The sequence below is a fragment of the Oncorhynchus mykiss genome, chromosome 5 (assembly GCF_057628025.1).
Source record: "Oncorhynchus mykiss isolate SJ-2025 chromosome 5, ASM5762802v1, whole genome shotgun sequence".
Taxonomy (NCBI): Eukaryota; Metazoa; Chordata; class Actinopteri; order Salmoniformes; family Salmonidae; genus Oncorhynchus; species Oncorhynchus mykiss.
In genome coordinates this window covers 40,865,148-40,892,414 of record NC_143026.1, presented here as the reverse complement: position 1 = coordinate 40,892,414, position 27,267 = coordinate 40,865,148, and the positions used below count along the sequence as shown (strand labels likewise).

The 27,267-nt window shown below is 42.1% G+C and overlaps 1 protein-coding gene and 1 long non-coding RNA gene across 14 annotated transcripts; both read left to right on the top strand.

The window, feature by feature from the left end:
- The first annotated feature begins 201 nt into the window (after positions 1-201).
- LOC149983276 (uncharacterized) lies at positions 202-5,844 on the top strand. Its single transcript, XR_016496053.1, has 2 exons — positions 202-502; positions 4,406-5,844. It is a non-coding gene; the product is annotated as an uncharacterized LOC149983276 (long non-coding RNA).
- Positions 5,845-7,885: 2,041 nt separating this feature from the next.
- On the top strand, positions 7,886-26,061 carry LOC110523817 (SH3 domain-binding protein 2). 13 transcript variants are annotated; one of them, XM_021602862.3, is made up of 13 exons: positions 7,886-8,112; positions 14,265-14,404; positions 15,441-15,543; positions 17,864-17,984; positions 18,079-18,146; positions 18,380-18,465; positions 18,545-18,622; positions 22,235-22,883; positions 23,014-23,134; positions 23,388-23,443; positions 23,645-23,720; positions 23,839-23,898; positions 25,230-26,061. In XM_021602862.3, the coding sequence occupies exons 2-13, from the start codon at positions 14,269-14,271 to the stop codon at positions 25,365-25,367; spliced, it is 1,692 nt and encodes a 563-aa protein (XP_021458537.2). In that variant the 5' UTR covers positions 7,886-8,112; positions 14,265-14,268; the 3' UTR covers positions 25,368-26,061. The 13 variants fall into 13 exon arrangements, with proteins under 13 accessions (XP_021458537.2, XP_090090941.1, XP_090090944.1 ...); XM_090234815.1 differs by having other exon boundaries at positions 7,944-8,112; positions 23,017-23,134; positions 25,230-26,055; XM_090234818.1 differs by having other exon boundaries at positions 8,087-8,112; positions 22,288-22,883; positions 25,230-26,055.
- The last annotated feature ends 1,206 nt before the right edge of the window (positions 26,062-27,267 follow it).

Here is a 27,267-nt window from a genome sequence, read left to right as displayed (position 1 = left end):
CCTTTGTATGCTTGCTATGTGCAATGATGGAAAAGTACTGGGTAAATGGTTTTGTACTACTTTAGAATTGTCTGCACCTGCTGATAGTCACTCAGGCTCAAGGTTGAGATAGTAGAGTGAGAAACCACAATCTAGACATGTTTTTCTCATTTTACATACTTTGTATCTAATCCAATGCAACAATCTTAAGGAATGATTGACGGTAGGTTGTCCACACCAACTAGTATAAGGAGGGTTGTCTTCTGTTTTGCCACAGAGATGTTTACTATAGACTACTGTGGTAGTCCGTATGTGAACCTCTGTCTGCAATTGCATTGCATGACTAAAGAGTTTCATACCAAGGTTCCTGTGTCTGTGTCATCTATCTGGAAGACTGATTGTTAAAGGAAACTTACATCACCCCATGCAAAGGACCACCCAACATTTGGCAAGCTTGCCAGGAGTGAGTGACCACTGCGTCTGGATGATCTTCGTCCCGCTGTGCAGCACATCAAATTATGAGGTAAGCAGACGCCTGTTAAACCAGAAGTCTGAAATGAGAAATAGCACCGTGTGGTTGATGACTCATTCCAGTACGTAAGTGGCACCTCACTCATGGGGTTGATAATTACAGGAACAGTCGATACCTACATTTATGTAGAAGCCCATAATAAGATGAATATGATAAATGTCCCAGAACCCCAGGTGTAATAGTCAGAAATTCCCGAGGGTCTAATGGAACCTTGTGTGAGGAACTTGGTTATAGATTATTAGTCCGTGCTGAGGTACTGGGTGACAAGTGATTGAAAGTGTTTTATGCACATGATGTTCTTACCTGAGGGAAGACACTGGTTTTATGTATGTTGTTCTTACCTGAGGGAAGACACTGGTTGTATGTATGGTGTTCTTACCTGAGGGAAGACACTGGTTTTATGTATGTTGTTCTTACCTGAGGGAAGACACTGGTTTTATGTATGGTGTTCTTACCTGAGGGAAGACACTGGTTTTATGTATGTTGTTCTTACCTGAGGGAGGACACTGGTTTTATGTATGATGTTCTTACCTGAGGGAAGACACTGGTTTTATGTATGGTGTTCTTACCTGAGGGAAGACACTGGTTTTATGTATGGTGTTCTTACCTGAGGGAAGACACTGGTTGTATGTATGGTGTTCTTACCTGAGGGAAGACACTGGTTGTATGTATGATGTTCTTACCTGAGGGAAGACACTGGTTTTATGTATGATGTTCTTACCTGAGGGAAGACACTGGTTTTATGTATGGTGTTCTTACCTGAGGGAGGACACTGGTTGTATGTATGGTGTTCTTACCTGAGGGAAGACACTGGTTTTATGTATGGTGTTCTTACCTGAGGGAAGACACTGGTTTTATGTATGATGTTCTTACCTGAGGGAAGACACTGGTTTTATGTATGGTGTTCTTACCTGAGGGAAGACACTGGTTTTATGTATGATGTTCTTACCTGAGGGAAGACACTGGTTTTATGTATGATGTTCTTACCTGAGGGAAGACACTGGTTTTATGTATGATGTTCTTACCTGAGGGAAGACACTGGTTTTATGTATGATGTTCTTACCTGAGGGAAGACACTGGTTTTATGTATGGTGTTCTTACCTGAGGGAGGACACTGGTTGTATGTATGATGTTCTTACCTGAGGGAAGACACTGGTTTTATGTATGATGTTCTTACCTGAGGGAAGACACTGGTTTTATGTATGGTGTTCTTACCTGAGGGAGGACACTGGTTGTATGTATGATGTTCTTACCTGAGGGAAGACACTGGTTTTATGTATGATGTTCTTACCTGAGGGAAGACACTGGTTTTATGTATGATGTTCTTACCTGAGGGAAGACACTGGTTTTATGTATGATGTTCTTACCTGAGGGAAGACACTGGTTTTATGTATGATGTTCTTACCTGAGGGAAGACACTGGTTTTATGTATGATGTTCTTACCTGAGGGAAGACACTGGTTTTATGTATGATGTTCTTACCTGAGGGAAGACACTGGTTTTATGTATGGTGTTCTTACCTGAGGGAAGACACTGGTTTTATGTATGATGTTCCTACCTGAGGGAAGACACTGGTTTTATGTATGATGTTCTTACCTGAGGGAAGACACTGGTTTTATGTATGGTGTTCTTACCTGAGGGAAGACACTGGTTTTATGTATGATGTTCTTACCTGAGGGAAGACACTGGTTTTATGTATGATGTTCTTACCTGAGGGAAGACACTGGTTTTATGTATGGTGTTCTTACCCGAGGGAAGACTGGTATTGTTTTGATATATGTATAATTGGTGGGGTTATATATTTGGTGTGGGACAATTGTTGTATGAGTTGAGTGTATTGATAACAGTGAATGGACATATGCTTGTCAATATCAAGAATTTCTATGTACTGAAATAAATCTAGACTGGTCTTTAAGACTAGTACAAGAAAGGGATACATTTGTGAATTGCGTATTGGGAAAGACATGTTGTGAGTTTACTCTTCCATTACATCCATAAGAGAGGAGACAGGGAGACCCCCGTACTAAAGTTAAAATACAATTGAAACCAACTGTGGTTATTTACCACACATACGTGGGACCATTTAGACTAGCGTGGTTAGTGGATAAACGTAGTGAAGCTGAAGAAGAAGAGGGGTTAGAGGAAATAGAACTGCGTTGGGTAGATCATCCTATGTTAGGTTCTACTACCCGTATACGGGGATAGAACTGGGGGTTTTCTACAGTACCATACAGATAAGTCACTCAGTCCACATTACATAGAACCTGATTCAAACAAAATCACGGGGCACCATGACAAATTCAACCAAAGGCAGTGCAGAGACAGTTTGTCCCAAACCAATGAAGGCTGGGCCTGACCTCTCTGTCACTAACCTGACTGATGCTGACTTGGAGCTTTTCGTTGACGCTTCTGCATATATAGATCAAACTACAGGGAAGAAACATGCAGGGTTTAGTTTTGTGACAATTGATAGAACCACTCACATACAATAACCATTACCAGATACTTTCTCAGCTCAACAGGCTGAACTTTTGGCGCTAACCACTGCCTGTAAAATGGGAGAAGGGAAAGGGTTTCATTTTTCTCTGATTCTGCTTATGCAATAGTGGTTTGTCTCTCCTGGTGTGGTGTCTGGGGGAGTAGGGGTTTGTCTCTCCTGGTGTGGTGTCTGGAGGAGTAGGGGTTTGTCTCTCCTGGTGTGGTGTCTGGAGGAGTAGAGGTTTGTCTCTCCTGGTGTGGTGTCTGGAGGAGTAGGGGTTTTCACAATGCTTGTGGAAGTCCTATTTGTAATAGAACTTTGGCTTTAGATCTCTTGGAGGCTATGATGCTGCCCTCTGCTTTGGCTATTGTGAAGGTTGCTGCTCACATTGGGTTGGAAGATTTTTTGAGTATGGGTAACACTATGGCAGATGAGGCTGCTAAATTGGCTGCCTCAAAGTGTCATAGCCACTCCACGTTCTTCTCTGCTACTGTTGGGAAAGACACTGATGATTTGTCATCTAAACAGGCTTTGGATGTTGGTTCTCATTTGATATGGCAACAGCAGGGTTGTAAACTTGACCCCGTTTCTAAAATTTGGAGACAGACCGTGTCCGCCAGCTTGTCTTATCGCCTCTGTTTGCCAAGTGGCCCACGGTATGGCCCATTTGTCAAGGAGGGATATGATAGAGGCAATTTCTTTGGATTGGTTTTACCCAAATTTGATTCAGCATGTGAAACACTTTCTGTTTCGATGTGCTACGTACAATTTAACATTGCCAAAGGAACACCTCAAAAAACCAGGTCATTTCCCTACGCCAAGAGGACCATTTGTCCATCTTGCCATGGATTTCATAGATCTTGTAGGAAGAAAAGAAAGGAAAAGGTACTGTTTAGTCCTTACTGACAGATTCGCCAGGTGGGTGGAGGCATTTCCCACCACACACTGTGATGCTAAGACAGTAGCAAAGCTACCTGTGAGGGAGATAATACCTCGAATTGGTGTTCCTGAGGTTTTATGTGCAGACAATGGTACTCAATTCACTGGTGATGGAGTGAAGCCAGGTAGCCATAATGATGGGAGTGGACCAGAAGTTTGTGTCCATCTACCACCCCCAGAGTAATGGGGTTACCGAGAGAGCTAACCAATCCATTAAACAAGGGTTAGCTAAGGCATGCCACTCCACCAAGAAATCTTGGGTGGATTGTTTACCACTGGTGTTAATGAAATGCACAGTAGTGTTAATAATGGCTTGGGGTGTTCACCACATGAAATGTTGACAGGAAGACGCATGAATGTTTCCGCACCCAGACCCATGACTGACAGACAAATAGACCTCACTCTAGCTGAAGTAGAACACTTGGAGTATATGAAAGAGCTAACTACTATTGTCAGATCTCTCCACTCTCACACTAGGAAAACTCAGGAGGAGGTACCAGGTGAGGACCCCGACTGCCTGCCTGTGGAGGTTGGCGACTGGGTCAAAATCCGGGTCCACATTAGAAAATGGAACCAGCCAAGATGGATGGGGCCATTCAAGGTAACAATGGCAACAACAACGGCGGTCAGAGTTCAAGAAAGGTCCGGCTGGCACCACCTGTCCCACTGCCAGAAGGTGTTCAGCCCACAGGAGATGATGGAGCCAGACAGCCTGAAACAAGAGGCAGAAGCAGATGTGAGTCAAGACCAAAGCCCCGAAGAACCAACTGTTTTACATGATCAGCAAGATTATGTTGTAAATAAACAAACCCTTATGGGGTATAAGAGAGGGAAGATGACAGCATGTGGTTGGTCATTGGTGGTTGACTGTGTTGGCTCTATCCACACTACTTGTTTGTGTGGGTGAAGCCGGCCCTGTCAACACGTGGGTAAAGTTTGTTCGAGACTTAGGTAGAAAAGTGTCCCCAAACGGGACTGCGGTGTTGATTTTGTCTAAACCCAAATCCATGAGAGAGTTGTTTGGTTCAATGAGTAGACAAATGGCAAAGACAGATCAGGCCTGTGGACCAAAATCCTGCTTGATATGTCCAAGCTCTCTAATACTCTCAGCCCTAGTGACGAGTGTTCTGTCCACGATGGGTAAATGGCTCACTGGGATATTTGGAAATGTTAAGGGCCAGATTTGAATGGTTATCTTATCATTTGTAGTTCCTGTGTTGATAGACTTTTGTTGTGTTTAGATTTGTTGTTGTCTTGGTAAATGGGCAGTGAAGAAGACCATGCCTGGTTTAATGGTATTGGCTTTACCTGCCTCCTATGATGAATACTATGATGCCACTGGTGTTGACCCCAACCATGACCCTCTTGCTTGCCCAACTGACCCAGAGGATGATTCCTATACTCCCTATATGTGAATGGTTAAAGTTCCAGATGTCTAACGTCGATTTCTGTACATGGTTATATGAGACTAGGTAGTCTCAAAGGGGGGAATGTTGGGGGTTACCCTGGGGGTCAGGTGTGGGGCTACCCCAATGCCATGATTACTGTATATATGTGATAACCTTTGTATACTTGCAATGCGCAATGATGGAAAAGTACTGGGTAAATGGAGTTGTACTGCTTTAGTTCTCAGGCTGAGATTTGTCTGCACCTGCTGATAGTCACGCAGCCTCAAGGCCGAGATAGTAGAGTGAGAAACCACAATCTAGACATGTTTTTCTCATTTTACATATTTTGTATCTAATCCAATGCCACAAAGTTAAGGAATGATTGATGTAGGTTGTCCACACCAACTAGTATAAGGAGGGTTGTCTCCTGTTTTGCCACACAGATGTTTACTATAGACTACTGAGGTATTCTGTATGTGAATCTCTGTCTGCAATTGCATTGTATTACTAAAGAGTTTTATACCAAGGTTCCTGTGTCTGTGTCATCTATCTGGAAGACTGATGTTAAAGGAAACCCCATGCAAAGGACCACCTAACACCTGCCAGAATGACCATTCGGTCTAATTCAGTAGAAAAATAGCATAATTCAGTATAACACCAGCATAACTCTCACAGTGTGTCCTAAAAACAAAGCTTTTAACAGAGTTAAAGTGGCTAAGTGGAATGACAACCACAAAAGCAAACTCTCCGCTCATCTTGTATCATCCTCAGGAAGGGCAATCAAAATGAATTAAAGCTCATGGAATAACAGTAGTAGAAGGGAAGGTATTGTTTTAAAAACTCACAATAAAATGAAACGCAATTAATTTGGGCCATATAAGTCAATCTTACAAGAAGGAGAAAAGAGATTTAAACACAAAACAATAGCCTTAGAATTTAGGTGAAAAAAAGCTTGCTTAACTTAATACATTAGCAAGATCGTGGGTGTTTATTTGATGAACAGACACAACTATTCTGTCATAACCTAACAACTTAAATTGAGAACTCCTATCCTCAGACACTACTTCAAGACTGTGGTTGAGATACTTATGCAAATGAGCTGCTTAGAGGCTGAAGCGTGTTATTTTGGGCCACCACCTCTGCACTCTCTACAGTCCAATGATGCTCCAGCGTTCTACATGACCAACTTAAACCTACTCTTTAAATGCCACAGTAGGCCTATACTGCCCACACACAGAGCATTTCAGTCATGGGAGCATTTCAGACATGGGGTTGTGAAGGGACAGGCAATGCTTTGCCGTGATTGGCTCATTCATTTTTTAGCATTAAATGCGCTAACGATAATAAAATGACATGCGGGAGCAATTTATTGAGGTAATCAAAAGGAACTGCTTCCATGTGATATTCTGATTGAGACCAGGAACCATAATAGTCATGAAAAACAATCAATCAATCAATCAAATATATTTATAAAGTCCTTCTTACATCAGCTGATGTCACAAAGTGATGTACAGAAACCCAGCCTAAAACCCCAAACAGCAAGCAATGCAGGTGTGGAAGCACGGTGGCTAGGAAGAACTCTCTAGAAAGGCCAGAACCTAGGAAGAAACCTAGAGAGGAACAAACCACAAAAAAACTCAGAATGATGTCATCTCCCATTGTTATACACCATAGTGTACTTTGTGGATCTCCCATTGTTATACACTATGAAGTGTACTTTGTGGATTCAGTACTGTAAATAAATGCAGAGTTGGAGACATTGCAATTGGTTTTTACTCAGAGATGGCATGACATGAGACATTGTGCAACAAGTAAAGAAACGTTCATTTTTAGACTATATCCAACTTCTCCATTCTCACAGCTCTATCGCGCCGTACAGTGTGTGCATGTGCTACCCCTTACCAAAGAGCAATGCAAGTTACTTTCTTTTCCTATATGACAGTTAAGAAGATGTCTTTTGAGAAGCATTTTAAAGAGGGAATCAGCAGTTGAAACAATAACAAAGCGTTCTCTCCACCCCTGTTTTGGTAAAAAGCTGAGGGGTGGGGCTGGAGAAATGTTAACACTCTCAGATTCCTAGACAGAGCTATGGATGCAAGGACTGATCATCCATGATAGCAAAATTCTAGTTTCAACCATGTTTTGACGCTATATAGTTTTTGTTGACGTTTACTTTGTTTACCTTGAGTAAAACCAGCTTATATTTTGGGGTTCTGATGTTGTACAACAGTTGAACTGAGCTCATGAGGCATTTATACATTTTATTCTTCAAGGATCAATGGGTACATTTGATTTATTGTAGTAACTGCAGATTGCCCCTTTAAAGTGTGTAAAGTGTGTATTTTTTCAAAGTGGTATTTCTGGTGTCCAACTCTTGTGCTTTGATGGTCGTGCATGATAGGCTGGCGTGGCAGAGGAGGCTGGTGGGAGAACCTATAGGGGGACGGGCTCATTGAAATGTCTGGAATGGAATCAATGGGACCGAGTCAAACGCTTTGTTTCCATGTGTTTGGTACCATTTCATTGATTCCATTCTAGCCATTACAATGAGCCCATCCTCTTATATCTCCTCCCACCAGCCTCCTCTGTGGCAGGAGGATGTAAAAAGCTACCAGGAGAAGACAGTCAGTCAGTCAGTGATACACAAACTACACTAGAATGCCCATCTGTTGTGAGAGCGAACCCATCCTCTACGCAAACTGACAAGGTAGTCCAAGTACTTCCTCTGTGGTCTGTCCGATGACATGACGGCACATGACTCTAATAGCCTGTTCTGTTCTAGCAGGAATCACCATGGTGAGTCTCACTTTCTTTCACAAGCTCTCGCTCAGCCTTGACCCAGACGACTACTATAAGCAACACGGGAGAAATTGTAATAGTCAGGCTACGGCCATGTACAGTACGGGTTACAACTGACTGTGGTCTGTTATTCTGTCGTTCAGCTTGTCTGTAGTTTTGATTGCATTCAGGGGGATACTCACTTACTGTATATTTTCTCTAACATGAAATAAGTCCATAGGAAACATGGGCCCATAAATGATTGTACTACTACAACGGCTTTGATACTGTATCAAATGAGATTATCGACTTCAAAGGCCATAATTGTTTGTGAAGTTTAGTGTACTGACAGTGGAACAACCATGCGAAGTGAACCTCATTATATCAAGTATAGGGGTGTCTCACCATTGTACTACTTTGAATCAATGTATCCAAATATGGAGCAGCGCACATTTCTCTTCAATGGTCTAAAGACACGGGGGTGTGACAAGCTGCTCTTAGTGTTCTGAGTATGCACATATGTCGCCTTGGAGCTCTACATTTGGAGGGTGTCACCCTACTTTATGGCATTAAAGGCGTGCAGGAAGTGGCCTAGTGTTCACTGCAAACCACGGATCTTCAGAAGAGAGAGCAGTCTTCTTCTGCAGGTCTCAATGGGTAAGCACCATATTCCCGTCAAGTAAACAGAATTTAGCAGCCGGTTATATTAATAGTCTGTTTTGTGGAAAGATCTATGGAACACAGTGTTTTTCCTTGTGCAGCATCTTTCAAATCTGTTCGTGTTTAGGTATTTCCTTGGAAACTCATGGAACACTTCTAAATAGGCCATGCTAATACCAGAAACTAACCTCCTGGTCAACCAGCTATGTCTTTTATTTGGCTATTGGTCTTGGGACTACACAGGATGTGGCTCAAACGACACTAGAAAGTCAAAAAGTAGTTAGTGCTATTACTGTGTAATATATATTTATTTTATGTTATTACACATGCTTGATATAGTGTATTACTCGCTGATGCATGTGATTTGGATACACACTGTAGAATACAGGACACATGGTGTTCTGTCTATAGGTCATAGTGGCACTCAGGATATTTTGTTTGTGTCCATTTCATTGTTCTATGGTGCTGGAGGTGGAAAGCCCCCCAACACTCAGCTCTGTGGCACTGTTGGCTGATGAGCTAAGGGCAGGAAGTAGCTGCTCAGGCGCGTCGGCCAATGTGGAGTGTGGGCTCTGAGACGAGGCCCTCCGGAAGTTAGTCGATGCGTCTGAGCAGGCAGGCAGTTCCTCAGACCACAGACAGACTGCTCCTCCAGGCTCTGTCTGTCTGGAGTATCAATCTATATATCTGTACAGCAGCACACTCTGGCGGTCTGTCCGTCTGTCCCTGTCTTCCGTCTGTCTCCACGACCTGCCAGAGATAACATGGTAGCGAGAAGTGCCCTGCAACATCAATGGATGTGTCAGTAAGAGAAAATATGTTGTTTCTCCTTGCAAGCGAGCCCAGTGTGAGAATGTGTTGGGAACGGAATAGCACGTAAGTGGCGTAATTCTTTCTGACTTTTCTACCTACTTTCCTACCTCTTTTCCTACCTCTTTTCCTACCTACTTTCCTACTTACTCAGTTTCTGAGTATTTGGTGATGCAGTGAAAGAGAAAGACGATTGTATTATTAAGGTGCCATTGAGGTCCGGTTGATCTCAAGCTCCTGGTATTGATTAAAAATACCCCTACTGGTGTGGAAGAGGATGGCTAGGATTGTTGCAACTATCAACCTCTCCTAACAATGACTTTATGAGGAAACGAACACACTGATATGTCATCAATTTAACTGCTGGACAGCAGAGTTATGAAGCAACGGTTATTTTGTGTGTTCAACTGTTTACATCCAACCATTGGTGTGCTAGTCATATCGAGTCCTGTTTACACGAAACAAGATCACAGTCTCACGGGCACTCACAGTGCTTAATTTGTAAATTGGAAGGTGTCGGAACAAAAAGTGAGCATGAGAGGTGGGTGACCTGGGGAGCATTGCATGAATATTATCACATTTGCGTAATGGCACTTACAGAAGTTGCACACATGGGGCGAAATAAATGTGGCCTGGGGTCTGTGAAAATAAACGCATTTCATGCATTTCTACGTCCTTTTACATGACTGGAGACTTTGGCATAATCTTTTTTTAATGCTGAGTTCAAAACAACTGGGAACTCGGGGCTGGGAAATCTCCGACTTCAGTGCATTCAAGACAACTGGGAAATGAGGAGGAAATGATGGTCCTAAAAATGCTTTTCAGTTTCACTGACTCACCCAATGACGCACAGCTCACTAGCTGGTGATGGCCTATGTGCTCGTGCCAAAAGCCTCTCTCTTGTTTTACTTGGAAAACAATATTTGGAAGTTTATCAAATATTTTGGTCGCCTACAGCTGACAGGTATTTTCTTTTCAGCAGGAGCGATTTGTTTTCCAACCTGTATTTTGCCGCGATTGTAGGCTATTTGAACAATTGCGAAAGGCAAGTTTTGTCTGCATGCTGTTTGTTCACTGACCGATTTCTCAAGTGTAGGTTATGCCTTGTTATTGGGCTACACTCCACTAGGCTATTTTTAAAATAAGCTATTTATCCTCTGTGGCCAAATTTGAGGCTTCCTCATGGTGTAGTAGGCTATTCTGAATTATTTCATTTATTTCTGAACAGACAGCAGTAACTTTATTTAAATGTATTTACATTTATCAGGCGTGCTGCAGCTTCGAACCCTTCGCGTGGCTACGATTCTATAAGGAAATAAATGATGAAGTGCAATGCTGGCGAGATGAGAGTTGCAGGCTTATGTGGACCAAAACGGAGAGGTACTCAAATTAAGCACTGGGCACTCCTATATAGGAACGTGCACTTTCACTTGATCACTTTCTTACTCTCTGATTGTGATTCACATGTTCAGGAAAGTAAAAGGAACACATCCCCTAAACTAAAACTTAGTCCTGAATCTCCAAAGAGAGGAGTTGGTTCTTGTTTTGTCATGTTGCTGCTTTTTTACAGTATTTGTTTTCTGGGCACACACACAGCCTCCCTGTGTGGAGAACATGCTCATATTGGGAGACAGGAAGTGATGCGGGAGAAAGCCAAGCCCCCCACAAAAGCAAAATGAAATGATTGCTGCTACAGCGTGGAATGTAATGAGTGAAGGCTGAAAGAAATGAAAGTACTATGTGTTGTCGGAAACTCATCACGTTCCCCTATATGGCCTGTGGAGTAGGCCGACTCCTTAAAGGAAAATACCACTCAAAAACTATAATTTTGTTATTTGTTTTCATTATTCCACTGTTAATACATTCCCAAAATGTATCATACCGTGACACTTTCTGTATTTTGAAAGTTCTATATCTTGACAACTTGCTGACATGCAACATTTTGGGACTGTATCAACAGTGGACTAGTTAAACGAATACCAACAGATAGTTTTTTAGTGGACTTCTCCTTTAAAGACATGTCCAACAGTCGTGAGTGTTGTACACCTGTGAGACTGTGCTCGTCAACATTCTTCATAGGACTGTGGTGGATCCACCTGCAATTGTTTTTTTGTTCACCAACAGCTGGGCAGACGTCTGCAAGAGCAGAGATGTAATCATAAAGTTGCATTTGGTAACACTGTGGCTGGGACATGTACGTCAAAGGTTATGATACAGTTAAGGATACTGATGTTTTGCTCACTGTACCTGTTATGAGTAGCCATTCAGAGAAGTGTGTCTCGCAGTAGGTGAGAGCACACTGTGAACCGTTGACATTGTGCTTTTGTTTCATTTAGTTTCTCCTCGAGAACCGTGGGTTATGTTGAGTGGTTTTTCCTGTGGATTGTTCCTGGCAGCAGTAGGAAGTAGGTTTGAATAATAACCTGGTATGTTATACCTGCCACTCCTGTTTACATTTAAGTTCCTGGCAGTTCCTGATTAGTGTCTCTCTCTCACTACTATACCCAGCTAACTGTTCTTTTTTTTCTGATAGTGGATAGACCAATGAACATGTTTCAATGGTGGAAATTCAACATATTTTTATAAAGGTTTGTCAATGTTGAAAATGGATTACCATGACAACATAATCCTGTGCTTGAAATGTTACCCTTGATGACTTTTTGCAACTCCAATGTATTGTCCACGTAGATGCCCTTTAATAAGGTTTGTTATTAACTGCAACGAGTTAGGAATTATGCAAACCAAGGGACCATTCTGTTCATGCAGTCTTCCATTGTAAATAAGAGCGTACAAGTTCCTAGTCCTCTTTACAACCACACATATCCAACACCACAAATAGTCAGAGCAGGCAGTCAGGGTGAATCCGTCCATAGGTCCCACACCCTGTATGCCTTTTGAACAGTGGTTATTGCTTTCCAGTGGAAACTACACAAACATCAGAATAAGGCAACAGGACAGATAAAGGCTGCTGTTGTCCTTTTAAGTCCACTTGGAGCAGGCACCACAAACAGGTCAGAAATAACCAAGCCAGCCTGCTGCATCCTAAACACTCCAATCTGCTTGCCTCATCAGGTGCCAATATAGACACTAAAGAAAAGGAGCATAAACACATTTTTCAGGAACACTTCATCATTTTCTTCCCCGGCCTAATTCACTAATCAGACATTTTTGGGGTTTTGTTTAACTAGGCAAGTCAGCTAAGAACAAATTCTTATTTACAATGACAGCCTAGAAACAGTGGGTTAACTGCCTTGTTTAGGGGCAGAAGAACAGATTTTTACCTTGTCAGCTCAGGGATTTGATCTAGCAACCTTTTAGTTACTGGCCCAATATTCTAACCAATAGGCTACCTGCTGCCTGGAGACTAAGCTATATTCCTGCATCCTTATTGAACCTTCCTGCCTGGCTGTTTCTTCTCTTGGAAAGTTCAACGACCTCTGATTTACTCTGGGGAGAGATGCAGCTTACGGTCTCCTCTTTTCCATTCTCCTCTAACAGTCAGACACTACTCCCCTGCACCTGTCCCTTGGATCTCAATGTTAAACCCAATCCCTTCCGTTGGTGCTCGGCAGTCATTTGTAAAAATGTGTAAAATTGCCTATTTTTCTTCCCTTGTTAGTATATTTGTCTTTGTGTCTGGAGGCAGTTGTCCCTCCCAGAAGGCAGGCAGCCATCGCCAGGCCAAGGAAAGACCAGGCAGGCACACAGGGCTGCCAAGCAGGAAGCATACCACACAGGGTGCAATCAACAGCTCTGAAAGGACATGAGACACATTACAGAGGAAACGTCCAGTTTCCTGTTTGCTTGTCTGGTTTAGGGTCAAGGCTCGAGACTGCAGGTTTTTGGCTGTATTGGGGTATAGAGATTTAGAGGAGAGTGTGGTGTGTGTGTGTCTCTCTGAGTCTGTCTTAGTGTGTTCTCTCAACTACCCGCATGCTCAGGAAGAGCTCAGCAGTTCAGACCCTCAGGAGAAGATGTAAGCTGCTGCTGGGGTACCCAGGTATTATGACTGGGGTTTTAGGTTGGGTAGCAGATCTGTTGGCTGGGGTGTTTGTTTTTTGTTTGTTTGTTTATAAGTCTAAACTCTTAGAAAAAAAAGTGTGTTATCTAGAAGCGAAAAAGGTTATTTGTCTGTGCTAATAAGGGAACCCCGTTGCTCATTTGAAGGTGCTAAAAAGGTGCTATCTAGAACCGAAAAGGGCAGTTTGGCTGTGTTCCCTTGAAAAACCCATTTTGGTTCCATGTAGAACCCTTTCCACAGAGGGTCCTTCATGGAACCCAAAAGAGTTCTACCTGGAACCAAAAAAGATGATCCTATGGGGACAGCCGCAGAACCCTTCTAACTTTCAAAGTGGAGAGAAAGTTGTTGGGTCAGGATGTAAGAGGCTCTCAAGGACCGAGGTGTTTCAAAGCTGCGATGGGAAGTAGTATTACTTCTTCTTGATTGTTGATATTTTGTTGACATGGTCCCAATTCTCAAGTCCTTGTGCCGTTTGTTCATTGACATGTTGCTGTTTTGATGCAATCGGGTTTAGAATTCACTGTCAGACTTGGGTTCGATGAGAAATGCAGCAGCTGAAATATTATTTTAGCGTTGCATCTCAGAAATGTCAAGTTAGATACGTTCAGACCACTGCCAGCTCTGTGATGTGTAATGTGGTATTTGACGTGCTATTTCTCTATCTCCATGTCCTCCTCAGAAACATGTCTTCAGCAGAGATCTACTGGCCTGTTCCAATGAGGGCCATCGGGGCCCAGAACCTGCTCACCATGCCAGGAGGCGTATGCCACTCTGGGTACCTCCACAAGAAGGGAGGGAGCCAGTTCAGCCTTATGAAGTGTGAGTAGCCCTACAGTACATAACATTACATTACATATATAACTTTCATGGCACATTAATGTGCACTGCACCAAGGGATTCTGACAAAGGTCTGAGATGAGTTGCACTGCATACTTTCATCTCATCACAACGTTTAGTTCATCACCCCTCGAGCGGGGTTGGAGATTCATCAAATTAGGAACAACATATCAAGTTTATTTCCAAAACGCTATATCCACCTATTTTTCACATTTGTGTTTTTTCATCAGAAATTATTGCTTAGGGGTACCTTCATGTGTGTGTAAATATTACTGCTCTCAGATTTTTCATTAATAGATTTTAGATGTGTAACGCTATATATAAATGTTTTATCTGGAATGGAATGTTCTTATCCGGTATTTGATATGTGATATGTGATATGTGATATGTGGTAAGTCGTTCTGGATAAGAGCGTCTGCTAAATTACCAAAATGTCAAATGTAAATGTTTTACATACAGATCTCATATTACTGTATTTAATTGATTAAAAATAAATAAATATTGATGTCACAAATGTATCATTTGTACATTTCTTGTAGTTATTTGCTATATTTGACTGTATAAAGCGTAGCAGTGCTTCTTATTTATCTGAGAGTGAGGCGGATATATAGCATTTTGCAAAAAAATTATTATTTATTATTATTTATTTGTCTCTGAAATGAAATCATCAAGTGATAGATTTTAAACAAATACATGTTGTGTTTTGTTTGTTTGTTTAACCTTTATTTAACTAGTTTAAGAACAAATTCTTATTTACAACGACGGCCTACCCCCCGGCCAAACCCGGACGACGGTGGGCCAATTTGATGTCTCTCATTGAACGACCTCATGCCATGATTAAATATTGAAAGAACACACCAATCTCTTTCATAATTTCTTTCAACAATAAAGGCTAAATGTACCAACATGTCTGAAAATGGATATATAGCATTTTAGAATGAAACTCTTTATACTTGCTATCATACCTAGGTTATTGTATGTGTGAGACTTTCCCTTACGTTATCTTTCTTTCTTACAGGGCCTCTTCGCTATATAATCATCCACAGGGGATGTGTGTATTATTTCAAGAGCAGTACCAGTCCTGCACCACAAGGAGCTTTCTCTCTCAATGGCTACAACAGGTCAGTGTCCACTATTGTCATGCAGCTGTCATTTGCACCTGCATTTGAATAGACTTTGGCAAAACATGTTGGCATTCTCCCATAGGCCTACATATGATTATCAATGTTTGTAATACGGCTGGCATTGTCCGTTGCAATCGGTTGTTAAGCTGAGAAATCCTGATCAGATGAGAAAGTCTGCTGACAGTGAAAGCATTTCTGAAGTGTCGGAGTGCCACTTCCTGCTAAATGAGAGCCTCTCTATAAAGGTCAGGGGTTTTCGCTTACGAATACCTAACACAGGGGGGACTCGTCATATTAATTCCTACATAGGTGACAAGTCAGTAATAGAGACGGCACTGTTAAACCACCTCTTTTCCATATTTGTTTGACATTTTGAAAAGTGAAAGTGGACACTGAGGAATCCTAGCCTGTGGTGGTCCATTGAGTTTCTCCTTCTACTGCTTCCCCCTGAAGGGGCATGCTGCAGTGCCATAGGGGTAGCGTTAGAACTGTGTAACTGTGTAATTACACATCTGGAGTCTCTTCTCTCTACTTTGGCCTTGCATAAATAGAGCTTTAATATAGCAATTTGACTGGTCTGTGACTCGTTGAAAACCTTTCCCAGTCAAAGGAATAAAGCAACCACACAGAGAGTTAACATACACAGGGAACTTTATTGCGGCTTGTGCGGCTTGCCTGGGTTGTGTTTCGGATGCGCGCACTGTAACTACCAATTGGATACCCCGATTTATATATATACAGTTGAAGTTGGAAGTTTACATACACTTTGGTTGGAGTCATTAAAACTCACAAATATCTTGTTAACAAGCTATAATTTTGGCAAGTGGGTTAGGACATCTACTTTGTCCATGACACAAGTAATTTTTCCAACAATTGTTTACAGACAGATTATTTCACTTATCACAATTCCAGTGGGTCAGAAGTTTACATACACTAAGTCGACTGTGCCTTTAAACAGCTTGGAAAATTCCAGAAAATGATGTCATGGCTTTAGAAGCTTCTGATAGGCTAATTGACATCATTTGAGTCAATTGGAGGTGTACCTGTGGCTGTATTTCAAGGCCTACCTTCAAACCCTGTGCCTCTTTGCTTGACATCATGGGAAAGTTAAAAGAAATCAGCCAAGATCTCAGAAAAACATTTGTAGACCTCCACAAGTCTGGTTCATCCTTGGGAGCAATTTCCAAATGCCTGAAAGTACCATATTCATCTGTGCAAACCATAGTACGTCCCGTCTCTTCTCCACTCTGGTACAAAGGCTGTATAGTTCTCAAGCCTTCCCGCATCGTCTCTCACCAATTTAGATAATTTATGACTGAACCAAGGTCTTCCTGTGTAGATAAGCATTCTAGCCAGTCTGACGATAAGTTCATTCATTTCTACCAAGGTACAGACAGTCATTGTTCTAATTCTTGATTATAATTACACACATTATATTCAGTACTAGGATTAAAATAAAATTCATACATCCATACAGTAACATAATAGTATTCTGATTAGTCAGTCCTGATTGAAATGTATACATAATTAGTCATTATTGATTAAAAAAAATCCCTTAACAGTCACCTATCACAAGTTCAACCATTCATGGAGCTTGGGGAGTTTCTCCAGGGATCCGCCCTGTGCACCTCATGTCAGAGCAGGATCACCTGCCGTCTCAAGGAGATGCAAGTTGTGTAGTGACGGACTCTCCCATTTTGTTTTTCTATCTTGAAGTGTTGTGCAGCCATCGAACATATCCACAATCATATAAACATCGTCATACGGAAGCAGATGTGTCCGCACGTGTGTTTGTGTCTGTGGTGACAAAGTGTATAGATATGGGCCTTAACATCCAGTTCTGACAGGACAACACTATAGTGGCCAGAGCTTAATGAATCATCAGAAGTTACTAGCCGGTGAGGGCATATACAGCCAACCGCTCAGACAAGCTCCAGCATGCCACTTGTACAAACAGAAATATCTCAGTAATAACATTAGAGGGAATAGTAATTGCAACTACTACTAACAGTAGTAGTAAACACTTAGCAGCCTGGTACACTGATACATGGCCAGACCAGCAGGCCCATACAGCTCCAACAGTACACAATATCACATAGACGGCATGGAATGTTTGTCACAGCAATAATGTGATAGTAATAGTAATAAATGAGTTAACCCACTGATATGGTTTAACCTACGAAATGTGAAATCGGATTGGTCAGAGTGAGGAGGCTTTACTGCACCGTGTTTTCCTACGTCTGTGTATCTATTATACTGGATGTGGATGTGGTCTTCTCCAAGGTGCGGTTTCAGTTTCTATTTCTCTCGTTGGCAGGGTGATGAGGGCAGCAGAAGAGACCACCTCCAACAACGTGTTTCCCTTCAAAATCGTCCACTTCAGCAGTAAGAAGCACCGGACCTATTGCTTCTCAGCAGCCAACGAGGAAGAGAGAAGGGTGAGGGGTGAAATGTACAGAACCTCTCACATTCCTAGTAACATTACAGCAATACATAGATCATGTAATCCCGGTTATTTCTGTCTACTAACAGAAATGGATGCGTAACCTGCGAAAAGAAATTGATCACTATAATGACAGAATGGATTCACATATTCCAAAGTAAGTCAACACATCCCTTCACACAAACATACCACCTGCGGTCACTTGTTCTTTCTGATAAATGGTAGACAGTTTGGCTGCATGCTCCAATTAACTTTCTGAGCATGCAGGTTTGATCTTGTAGGATATCTCTTGCTGTGTTACAAAAAGTATGAAGGGGAGTCAGCGAATGCATGATCAGTGAATCAATTCAATAGAAGGTGATTGATGTGGTCCTCTCTCTGTTGACATAGTGACTCTGAAAGTGATACGGACAGCTTCTATGGATCGATCGAGAGCCCCATGGACGTAACCTATGCCCGTGATGACCCAGGAGACAGTAAGTGACAGCACTCACAACATTGTTTCATACAATGAATTCTGTGCACTGACAATTTTTTGTGTGTTTTCTTGCCTAGATTATATGTTAGAGGATGAAGAAGATGATGAGGACGAAGATGACTATGAAAAACCAGATAGCCCACCAACTTATACAGGTACTAAATAATAAATATATTTGAGTTTGGTGCTGAAAGGTGCTATAACTGTGATAGACAGCACTTGATGGGACTGGCATGTCATCACAATTCAAACTAATGGTCCCATTTGGCTCCATTTGAGACCGTACATACACTACTGGTCAGAAGTTTTACAACACCTACTCATTCAAGGGTTTTTCTTTATTTTTACTATTTTCTGCATTGTAGAATAATAGTGAAGACATCAAATCTATGAAGTAACACATATGGAATCAGGTAGTAACCCAAAAAGTGTTAAACAAATTTGAATATATTTTATATTTGAGATTCCTCAAATAGCCACCTCTTGCCTTGATGACAGCTTTGCACACTCTTTGCATTCTCTCAACCAGCTTCACCTGGAATGCTTTTCCAACAGTCTGAAGGAGTTCCCACATATGATGAGCACTTTTTGGCTGCTTTTTCTTAACTATGCAGTCCGACTCATCCCAACCATCTCAATTTGGTTGAGGTCAGGGGAATGTTGAAGCCAGGTCATCTGATGCAGCACTCCATCACTCTCCTTCTTGGTCAAATAGCCCTTACACAGCCTGGAGGTGTGTTGGGTCATTGTCTTGTTGAAAAACAAATGGTGGGATGGCGTATCGCTGCAGAATGCTGTCGTAGCCATGGTGGTTAAGTGTGCCTTGAATTCTAAATCAATCACAGACAGTGTCACCAGCTGTCACGCCCTGACCTGAGTATTCTTTGTTTTCTTTATATATTTTTTTGTACTGTCTAGGGATTTTGTAGGTTTATGGGGTTGTTTACCATCTAGGTGTTTATGTAGGTCTATGGTTGCCTAGATTGATTCTCAATTAGAGGCAGGTGTTTGTCGTTGTCTCTGATTGGGAACCATATTTAGGCAGCCATCTTCTTTGGGTATTTCGTGGGTTATTGTCTATGTTATGTTGCACGTTAGCGCAGTGTTGTTTTGTTTGAGTTCTTCCTTCACTAAAGAAGAATGTATTCACACCACGCTGCGCTTTGGTCCCCTCCATACGATGATCGTGACACCAGCAAAGCACCCCCACACCATAATACCTCCTCCTCCATGCTTTACGGTGGGAAATACACATGCAGAGATCTTCTGTTCACCCACACCATGTCTCACAAAGACACGGCGGTTGGAGCCCAAAAGTTCCAACAAAGGACAAATTTCCAAAGATCTAATGTCCATTGTTTGTGCTAGTTGGCCCACGCAAGTCTCTTCTTATTATTAGTGTCCTTAAGAAGTGGTTTCTTTGCAGCAATTCGAACATGAAGGCCTGATTCACACAGTCTCTAAACAGTTGATGTTGAGATGTGTCTGTTACCTGAACTCTGGGAAGCATTTATTTGGGCTGCAATTGCTGAGGCTGGTAACTCTAATGAACTTATCCTCTGCAGCAGAAGTAACTTTGGATCTTCCTTTCCTGTGGCGTTCCTCATGAGAGCCAGTTTCATCAGAGCGCTTGATGGTTTTTGCGACTGCACTTGAAGAAACGTTCAAGTTCTTGACATTTTCCAGATTGACTTACCTTCGTGTATTAAAGTAATGATGGACTGTAATTTCTCTTTGCTTATTTGAGCTGTTCTTGCAATAATATGGACTTTTTTCTGTATTCCCCCCCCCACCACCCCTTGTCACAACACAACTGATTGGCTCAAACACATTAAGAAAGAAAGACATTTCACAAGTTAACTTTTATGAAGGCACATCTGTTAAGTGAAATCCATTCCAGGTGACTACCTCATGAAGCTGGTTGAGAGAATGCAAAGAGTGTGCAAAGCTGTCATCAAGGCATAGGGTGGCTATTTGAGGAATCTCATTTCTCAAATATATTTGGATTTGTTTAACACTTTTTTGGTCACTACATGATTCCATATGTGTCATTTCATAGTTCATTTCATAGTTCATGTCTTCACTATTATTCTACAATGCAGAAAATAGTAAAAATAATGAAAAACCCTTGAATGAGTAGGTGTTCTAAAACTTTTGACCGGTAGTGTGTATATGTATACAGTGCATCCGGAAAGTATTCAGACCCCCTGACTTTTTGCACATTTTGTTACGTTACAGCCTTACTCTAAAATTGATTAAATTGTTTTTTCCCCTCATCAATCTACACAATATATCCCATAATGACAAAGTAAAAACTGTTTTTTATAAAACAAAATAGCAAATTTATAAAAAGAAAACATTTAAATATGACATTTACATAAGTATTCTGACCCTTTACTCAGTACATTGTTGAAGCACCTTTGGCAGCGATTACAGCCTCGAGTCCTCTTGGGTATGACACTACAAGCTTGGCACACCTGTATTTGGGGTGTTTCTCCCATTCTCCTCAGCAGATCCTCTCAAGCTCTGTCAGGGACACTCAAGGACATTCAGAGATTTGTCCTGAAGTCTGTCCTGCGTTTTCTTGGCTGTGTGCTTAGGGTCGTTATCCTGTTGGAAGATGAACCTTCACCCCAGTCTGAGGTCCTGAGCGCTCTGGAGCAGGTTTTCATCAAGGATCTCTGTACTTTGCTCTGTTCATCTTTCCCTCAATCCTGACTAGTCTCCCAGTCTCTGCCGCTTCCCTCCAGACTTGACGTTGGGCATTCAGGCCAAATAGTTCAACCTTGGTTTCATCGGACCAGAGAATTTTGTTTCCCATGGTCTGACAGTCTTTAGGTGCCTTTTGATAAACTCCAAGCAGGCTGTCATGTGCATTTTATTGAGGAGTGGCTTCCGTCTGGCCACTCTACCATAAAGGCCTGATTGGTGGAGTGCTGCAGAGATGGTTGTCCTTCTGGGAGGTTCTCCCATCTCCACAGAGGAACTCTGGAGCTCTGTCAGAGTGACCATCGAGTTCTTGGTCACCTCCCTGACCAAGGCCCTTCTCCCCCGATTGCTTAGTTTGGCCGGGTGGCCAGCTCTAGGAAGAGTCTTGGTGGTTCCAAACTTCATCCATTTAAGAATGATTGAGGCCACTGTGTTCTTGGGGACCTTCAATGCTGCAGAAATGTTTTGGTACCCTTCCCCAGATTTGTGCCTCCACACAATCCTGTCTCAGAGCTCTACGGACAATTCCTTTGTCCTCATGGCTTGGTTGTTGCTCTGACTTGCACCGTCAACTGTGGGACCTTATATATACAGATGTGTGCCTTTCCAAATCATGTCCAAACAATTGAATTTACCACAGTTGGACTCCAGTCAAGTTGTAGAAACATCTCAAGGAGGATTGATGGAAACAGGATGCACCTGAGCTCAATTTTCGAGGCTCATAGCAAAGGGTTTGTATACTTATGCAAATAATTTGATTTTTAAGAAAAAACCTTTAGAAAAAGGTTTTTAGAAAAACCTGTTTTCACTTTGTCTTTATGAGGTATTGTGTGTAGATTGATGAGAATTTAGAAGAAGGCTGTAACTAAACAAAAAATGGAAAAAGTCAAGGTGTCTGAATACTTTCCGAAGGCACTGTATCTATAGCTAAACGATAACTACCACTGAAACAACATTGTCTCTCAACTCTCAACAAAGTTGTCAACAATTTAGGAAGTCCATGTTTCCTGCTGTTTCTAGTACCTATCACTGAATATCTTATTTTTTTACTGTTGAAGGAAGACTAACTGTTCCACCACCATCATACCATCCTCCTCCACTCCCATGCCAGTTTAGACAAGAATCAAAATCAGGATTCTGCAAAGGTCTCCCCCAACCTGCCCCTGCCCCTGTCCCTGTCCCCAACAGGACTCTCTCCAGCCCCCTTCCAAAGAAAATGTCCCCGGTCTTACCTCGACCGAAGCTGGGTGAGGTCGGCCACAACCAACATGGACACATGGACATCCCAAACAAGGACAGCCCAGAGAGAAGTGTGAGGGGCCCTAAGACCCCTCTTCCCACTCCCATTGCCAGCCTTCAGAAGCAGATGATGATGGCGAAGACGTCCATCTCCACCCTACCTGTGGGGGACCACAGAGACAAGAAGCCCCATGTTCCAGTGACCCTCAAGTCTCCCGCCACCCTGCCCATCTGCATCAACCTGGAAAGGCAAATGGGACTGAATCCTAGACCACCTGGTTACCATGGCAACACACCCAGTCACATCCCAAGTGTTCGAAACTACTGCCACAGCACTAGGTCAACACCAGATCTCCCACCACAGGCCTCGCCAGCACTGAACCACACGCCTGGACAGTACAAGCCACCCCTCCTAGCGAAATCTCCATGTCCGGCAACCATGCCTAAACAACCAAGAGGGTCAGCACAGTAAGTGTCTGCAAAGGCTTTACTTTTTGCTCTGAAAACTACAGTTTGATTTCAAGGTTGTTATATTGTAATCATGCAAAAATATATAGCACCGTTTAAGATGAAGGTTAAAACACCCACTTCTTCTCAGAAGATCCTCTCCAGATGGACATAGCTTCCGAACCTCAGTGGACGAGGTGCCTGCCTCTTTAAGAAAGAACAGGGGTCCATCCAAGGACATCGACGATGACTCTGATGAAGACTATGAGAATGTAAGTGGCCATATTCTCCATCAACTATCACTCTTGTGTACACAGGCTACTAGAGAAACACATCTGTTATGTTTTGTGTTTAGTTTAGTGTCTTTACTCGGTGGCGAGTGCATGCCCTTGTTTCACTGCAAATTCCATAATCTCATCGCACAATCTTGTTCCGTGTACTACAGATTAGTCTTGGCCTGCTGACACAATTCTAACCTCCTTTATGTCTGTTGTTGTTGTTTTTGACACATGTTTCTGACCTCAGGTTCAATTACCAGATTCTGTGTTTGTGGACATAACAGAAACAAGCAGTGTTGAAAAGTAAGACAATAAACTCTTTCTGTATTGAACATTTGTTAAATCCTCCTTGTTCCATGTTGTGTAACAGTCTTTAACGCCCACTAATGTTCGATCGGGCAATCTCCTTCTGACAATCACGTCTCTGTTTTCTCTTGGAAGAAGAGCAGAGCACGTCTGAATGCAGTCTTACTAAAATACATTACTATTGTGCTTTAATTGCAGGTTATTTATGGAAAGCTCCAGTTCACCGCAGGACGGTCTCTACTGCTTCAGGAACTCAGGATCAAAGACATCCAAGGTACAACATGTGCATGCTGTGATGCATAAAACATCTAGGGATTCACCACACATCACACAATGAATATTAAAAAGAAACTGCTTTAGTAAATAATGTACATTTGTTCTCATTGAATCAGGTGCTGGTGGTGTGGGATGTGGATCTGTGCAAGGCCAGAAACTACAGGCTCTTTGAGGAGGTCAGAACCACTGTCTTTACTTTCTGTCTACCCATGCCCGTAACTACACACGAGTACACAGAGGTCTGGTCATTTTTTATCATTTGGAAGAAGAAAAGAATATGATAATAAAAATATATATTTTGTACACAATAAAGAAAATCAATTACGGGTCAACATCGAAATATTACCCCAGCGTTGATCAAAGCTCAGAACGTTGATCCAGGCTCGTTACGTTCGCCTGCGTCCCCCTGGATTTGCCTCCCGGATAAGCCTTCTTAGCAGCACATTCACCACTCTCTCAAACGGCCTGAGACGAGAAACTAACTACCCCAGATCAGAGTATCCTCAAGTAAGGCAACTGAAGACCCTGCAGATAGCGTGTTTGCAAGATACTGGGGGGGAAAAAAACATGACCAAAACCATCCGCATTTTAAAAGCATCCCTCGACTCCTGCCATGTCTACAAACATCCCCCAAACAAACAGAAAATGAATCTCAGAGAATGACTAGTAAATAGTCGCTTATAGAGGTGTCAGTCAATCAGGTGGCTAACTGCCGGCACACACTTCTATTGCAGTAACGTTGAAGGCTCTGGCTAGTATTACTTAGCCAGCTAGAAGGATGAATTAAGAAGCTAACGTTAAACAGAGCCTACCTCAGCAGGAGCAAAAAAATACGCTAGCCTACAAAGTTCTCATAATAACTTTGCTTTATAGAGAGTAGGCTACTGAGACAGACAGTGATGTGGTGAGGCTGAGGCAGTCTGCAATGTAAGCAGGAGGAAGCAGAGGAGACGGAGAGAGAGGAGCAGAGAGGTTAGTACAGTGGATCCCAAACTTGGGGTTGGGCACCCATGTGGGGTCCCCTGAGACAATCGGTACTAATTTGATCAAACAAGTTAGGAACTTCAAAAGACATGTTTCAATATGAACATCTCCACATGGCCTATCTTCCCCATAGGCCAACATTAAAATGCTAACAGTTCAGTTCTAAAAATGTCGCTGATGCCACGTGTCGGTGTGAATCATTTCTCATATTTCCTCCCTTTCAGGGGAATAACATTACAGTGGCTAATAGGCTATATGTTTGTAGATTGACTGAGGTGAATGAACCTACAGCAGCCAAGGTGATAATGGCTGGGGTCCTTTTTGCTTGCTTTTGCTGTTCTCCAAATAGCATTTGTAAGTTTTTTAATTGTATAGAAATTAAGCTACCGGACCTCACTAAAACTCAAATCTTGGTTAAGGCTGTCTAGCATGTCGATTGTCTGACTCAATCAATAATAAATTATAGGATTCCAGTACCATATCTGTCTTGTTTGATGTGAATTTCAATGTGTTTATGGTTTAGGACTCCCGGGTGTTCCTGGAGTTTGAGATGACATTTTCCTCCCTGTCGGCCCTAGTGGAGCACTACTATAGCCACCCTCTACCCAATCACGACTCTCTGTGTCTGCAGCAGCCATATGGTTACATCATGCCCAGATGACCCTGTCCTGACTCTACCTGAGGCCATTGCCTCATCCGCTCAAACGGACTCTCTCCTTTTGGGTATCTAATACGGTTCTGCAACTGTCATGAACTACAGTCGAAACCTGCTGTGGTAGAAACAAAATGACACTGCCCCCTGTAGGGCAAGTCAGATTGGTGCATATCTGTAACCAAGCCTGAGTATTTGTTGGAGTGATTCTGATGAGTGTCATGGCATGGGATCTAGCCCGAAACAACGCTTGGGCAGAGGTGCAACGAGTGCACATGGTTGCAGTTGTGAAGAAAATATGGTATCTGTGAGGAGGACAATGAGCTCTATATACCGAACAAAGTTGTATTATGTGAGGACTACTGCAGGACTAGTACTCTAAAGGTCTGTCATTACACTGGATAGCACTGTTGTAGTGTTGTTCAGAATACAAGCAAATGTGAAGATTTGTGGGTTCACTGCACATTAATGTCGGAATATTTAACACTGGTTTTGCATTGAGGACCAATGATGTGTAAATCACTTATTTATTCCATAAAGTTTATGAAATGTATCATATTATCTTCAGAAAAAAAGTTTAAACGCTTAGATAATGATGACAGTATGCTATCAAACTGTCCACACATCCTATTGCACTGTACAGAACTGTCCATTTGTGATATGTCAATTAAATGCATTGTAAAAAAAAATTGTGTTAAAAAATGTCTGATTATATTGGTTTTTTTTTATGTGTAACTGGATAACAGCAGAGGGCAGGTGACGATTCTATTGGGTGGCGCTGTTTGGTGCTGTGCCATGTAACTGGGGTGGCAGGTAGCCTAGTGGTTAGAGTGTTGGACTAGTAACCGAAAGGTTGTAAGATTAAATCCCCAAGCTGACAAGGTAAAAAATAAGTCATTCTGCCTCTGAACAAGGCAGTCAACCCACTGTTCCTAGGCCGTCATTGAAAATAAGAATTACATAGATCCTACTGTTGCCTACAGTTTTTTTTTTATTATGAAAAAATAGTCCGGGTATGATTTATGTTGAGTCACAGACAATAATAAACAGCCACATAATTACAAGTATACTTTGTTCAGTAGAAAGTATTTAAGGTGAAATCAAAGCTCCTATCACTTTACCCTTACCTACATGTACATATTACCCCAATTACCTCGAATAACCTGTACCCCTGCACATTGACTTGGTACCGGTACCCCTTGTATATAGCCTCGTTATTGTTATTTTATTGTAGCTCTTATTTTTTTAACTGTAGATTTGATTTAGATATTTCTATGTTGTAATCTTGTGTTGTGTGTGTTGTTCTCCAGCCCAGAGGGCACGTGCAGCAAAATCACACAGAGATCACTCACTGATAGTGATGAGCAGACACTGGTTCAGATAAAAGCCTCCCAAAGGAATGCCTTGATACAGCAGCAACACAAGCAGCAGAGACACTGGTTCGTTAAACATGCACACTAAGTAAATCATTATAATGGTATCGTGATTAATATTCAATATTTCCCCGTCTTACTCAGAGAGGAGAATTATATAACAGTGTATCTATCAGACCTTGACAGGGAAGGATGCCAGGAGATTTAGCGCTCTAGCTAAATCACTTCTTATTGTCTGTTGTCTTTTCTCCCCCTTTCCCCTCTACTCTGCCACAGCCATATCACCACCAGCATCACCATGTTATCAGCACAGGATATTAGTGCACTGTTCTTCAACTGGTTCATTAAATGGGATTCAGCGCGAACGAACACTAATGCAAATTGGAATTTATGAAGGCAGGATTACAAGACTCGATCGCTGTAAATTAATTAACAGAGAATATTGGGCGCCTACAGACAACACCACAAGAATGATAGCATCCAATATGTATAAATCCATTACATTTAGCATTTTAAAGGCTAGTTGGCAGTGGAAA

Coding starts and splice junctions, on each gene's coding strand:
- LOC110523817 (XM_021602857.3), top strand. CDS start 9,548: ATGGATGTGTCAGTAAGAGAAAATATGTTGTTTCTCCTTGCAAGCGAG. Junction 23,721..23,838: donor CAGGATCAAAGACATCCAAG/GTACAACATGTG, acceptor TCATTGAATCAG/GTGCTGGTGGTGTGGGATGT. Junction 23,899..25,229: donor ACTACAGGCTCTTTGAGGAG/GTCAGAACCACT, acceptor TTTATGGTTTAG/GACTCCCGGGTGTTCCTGGA.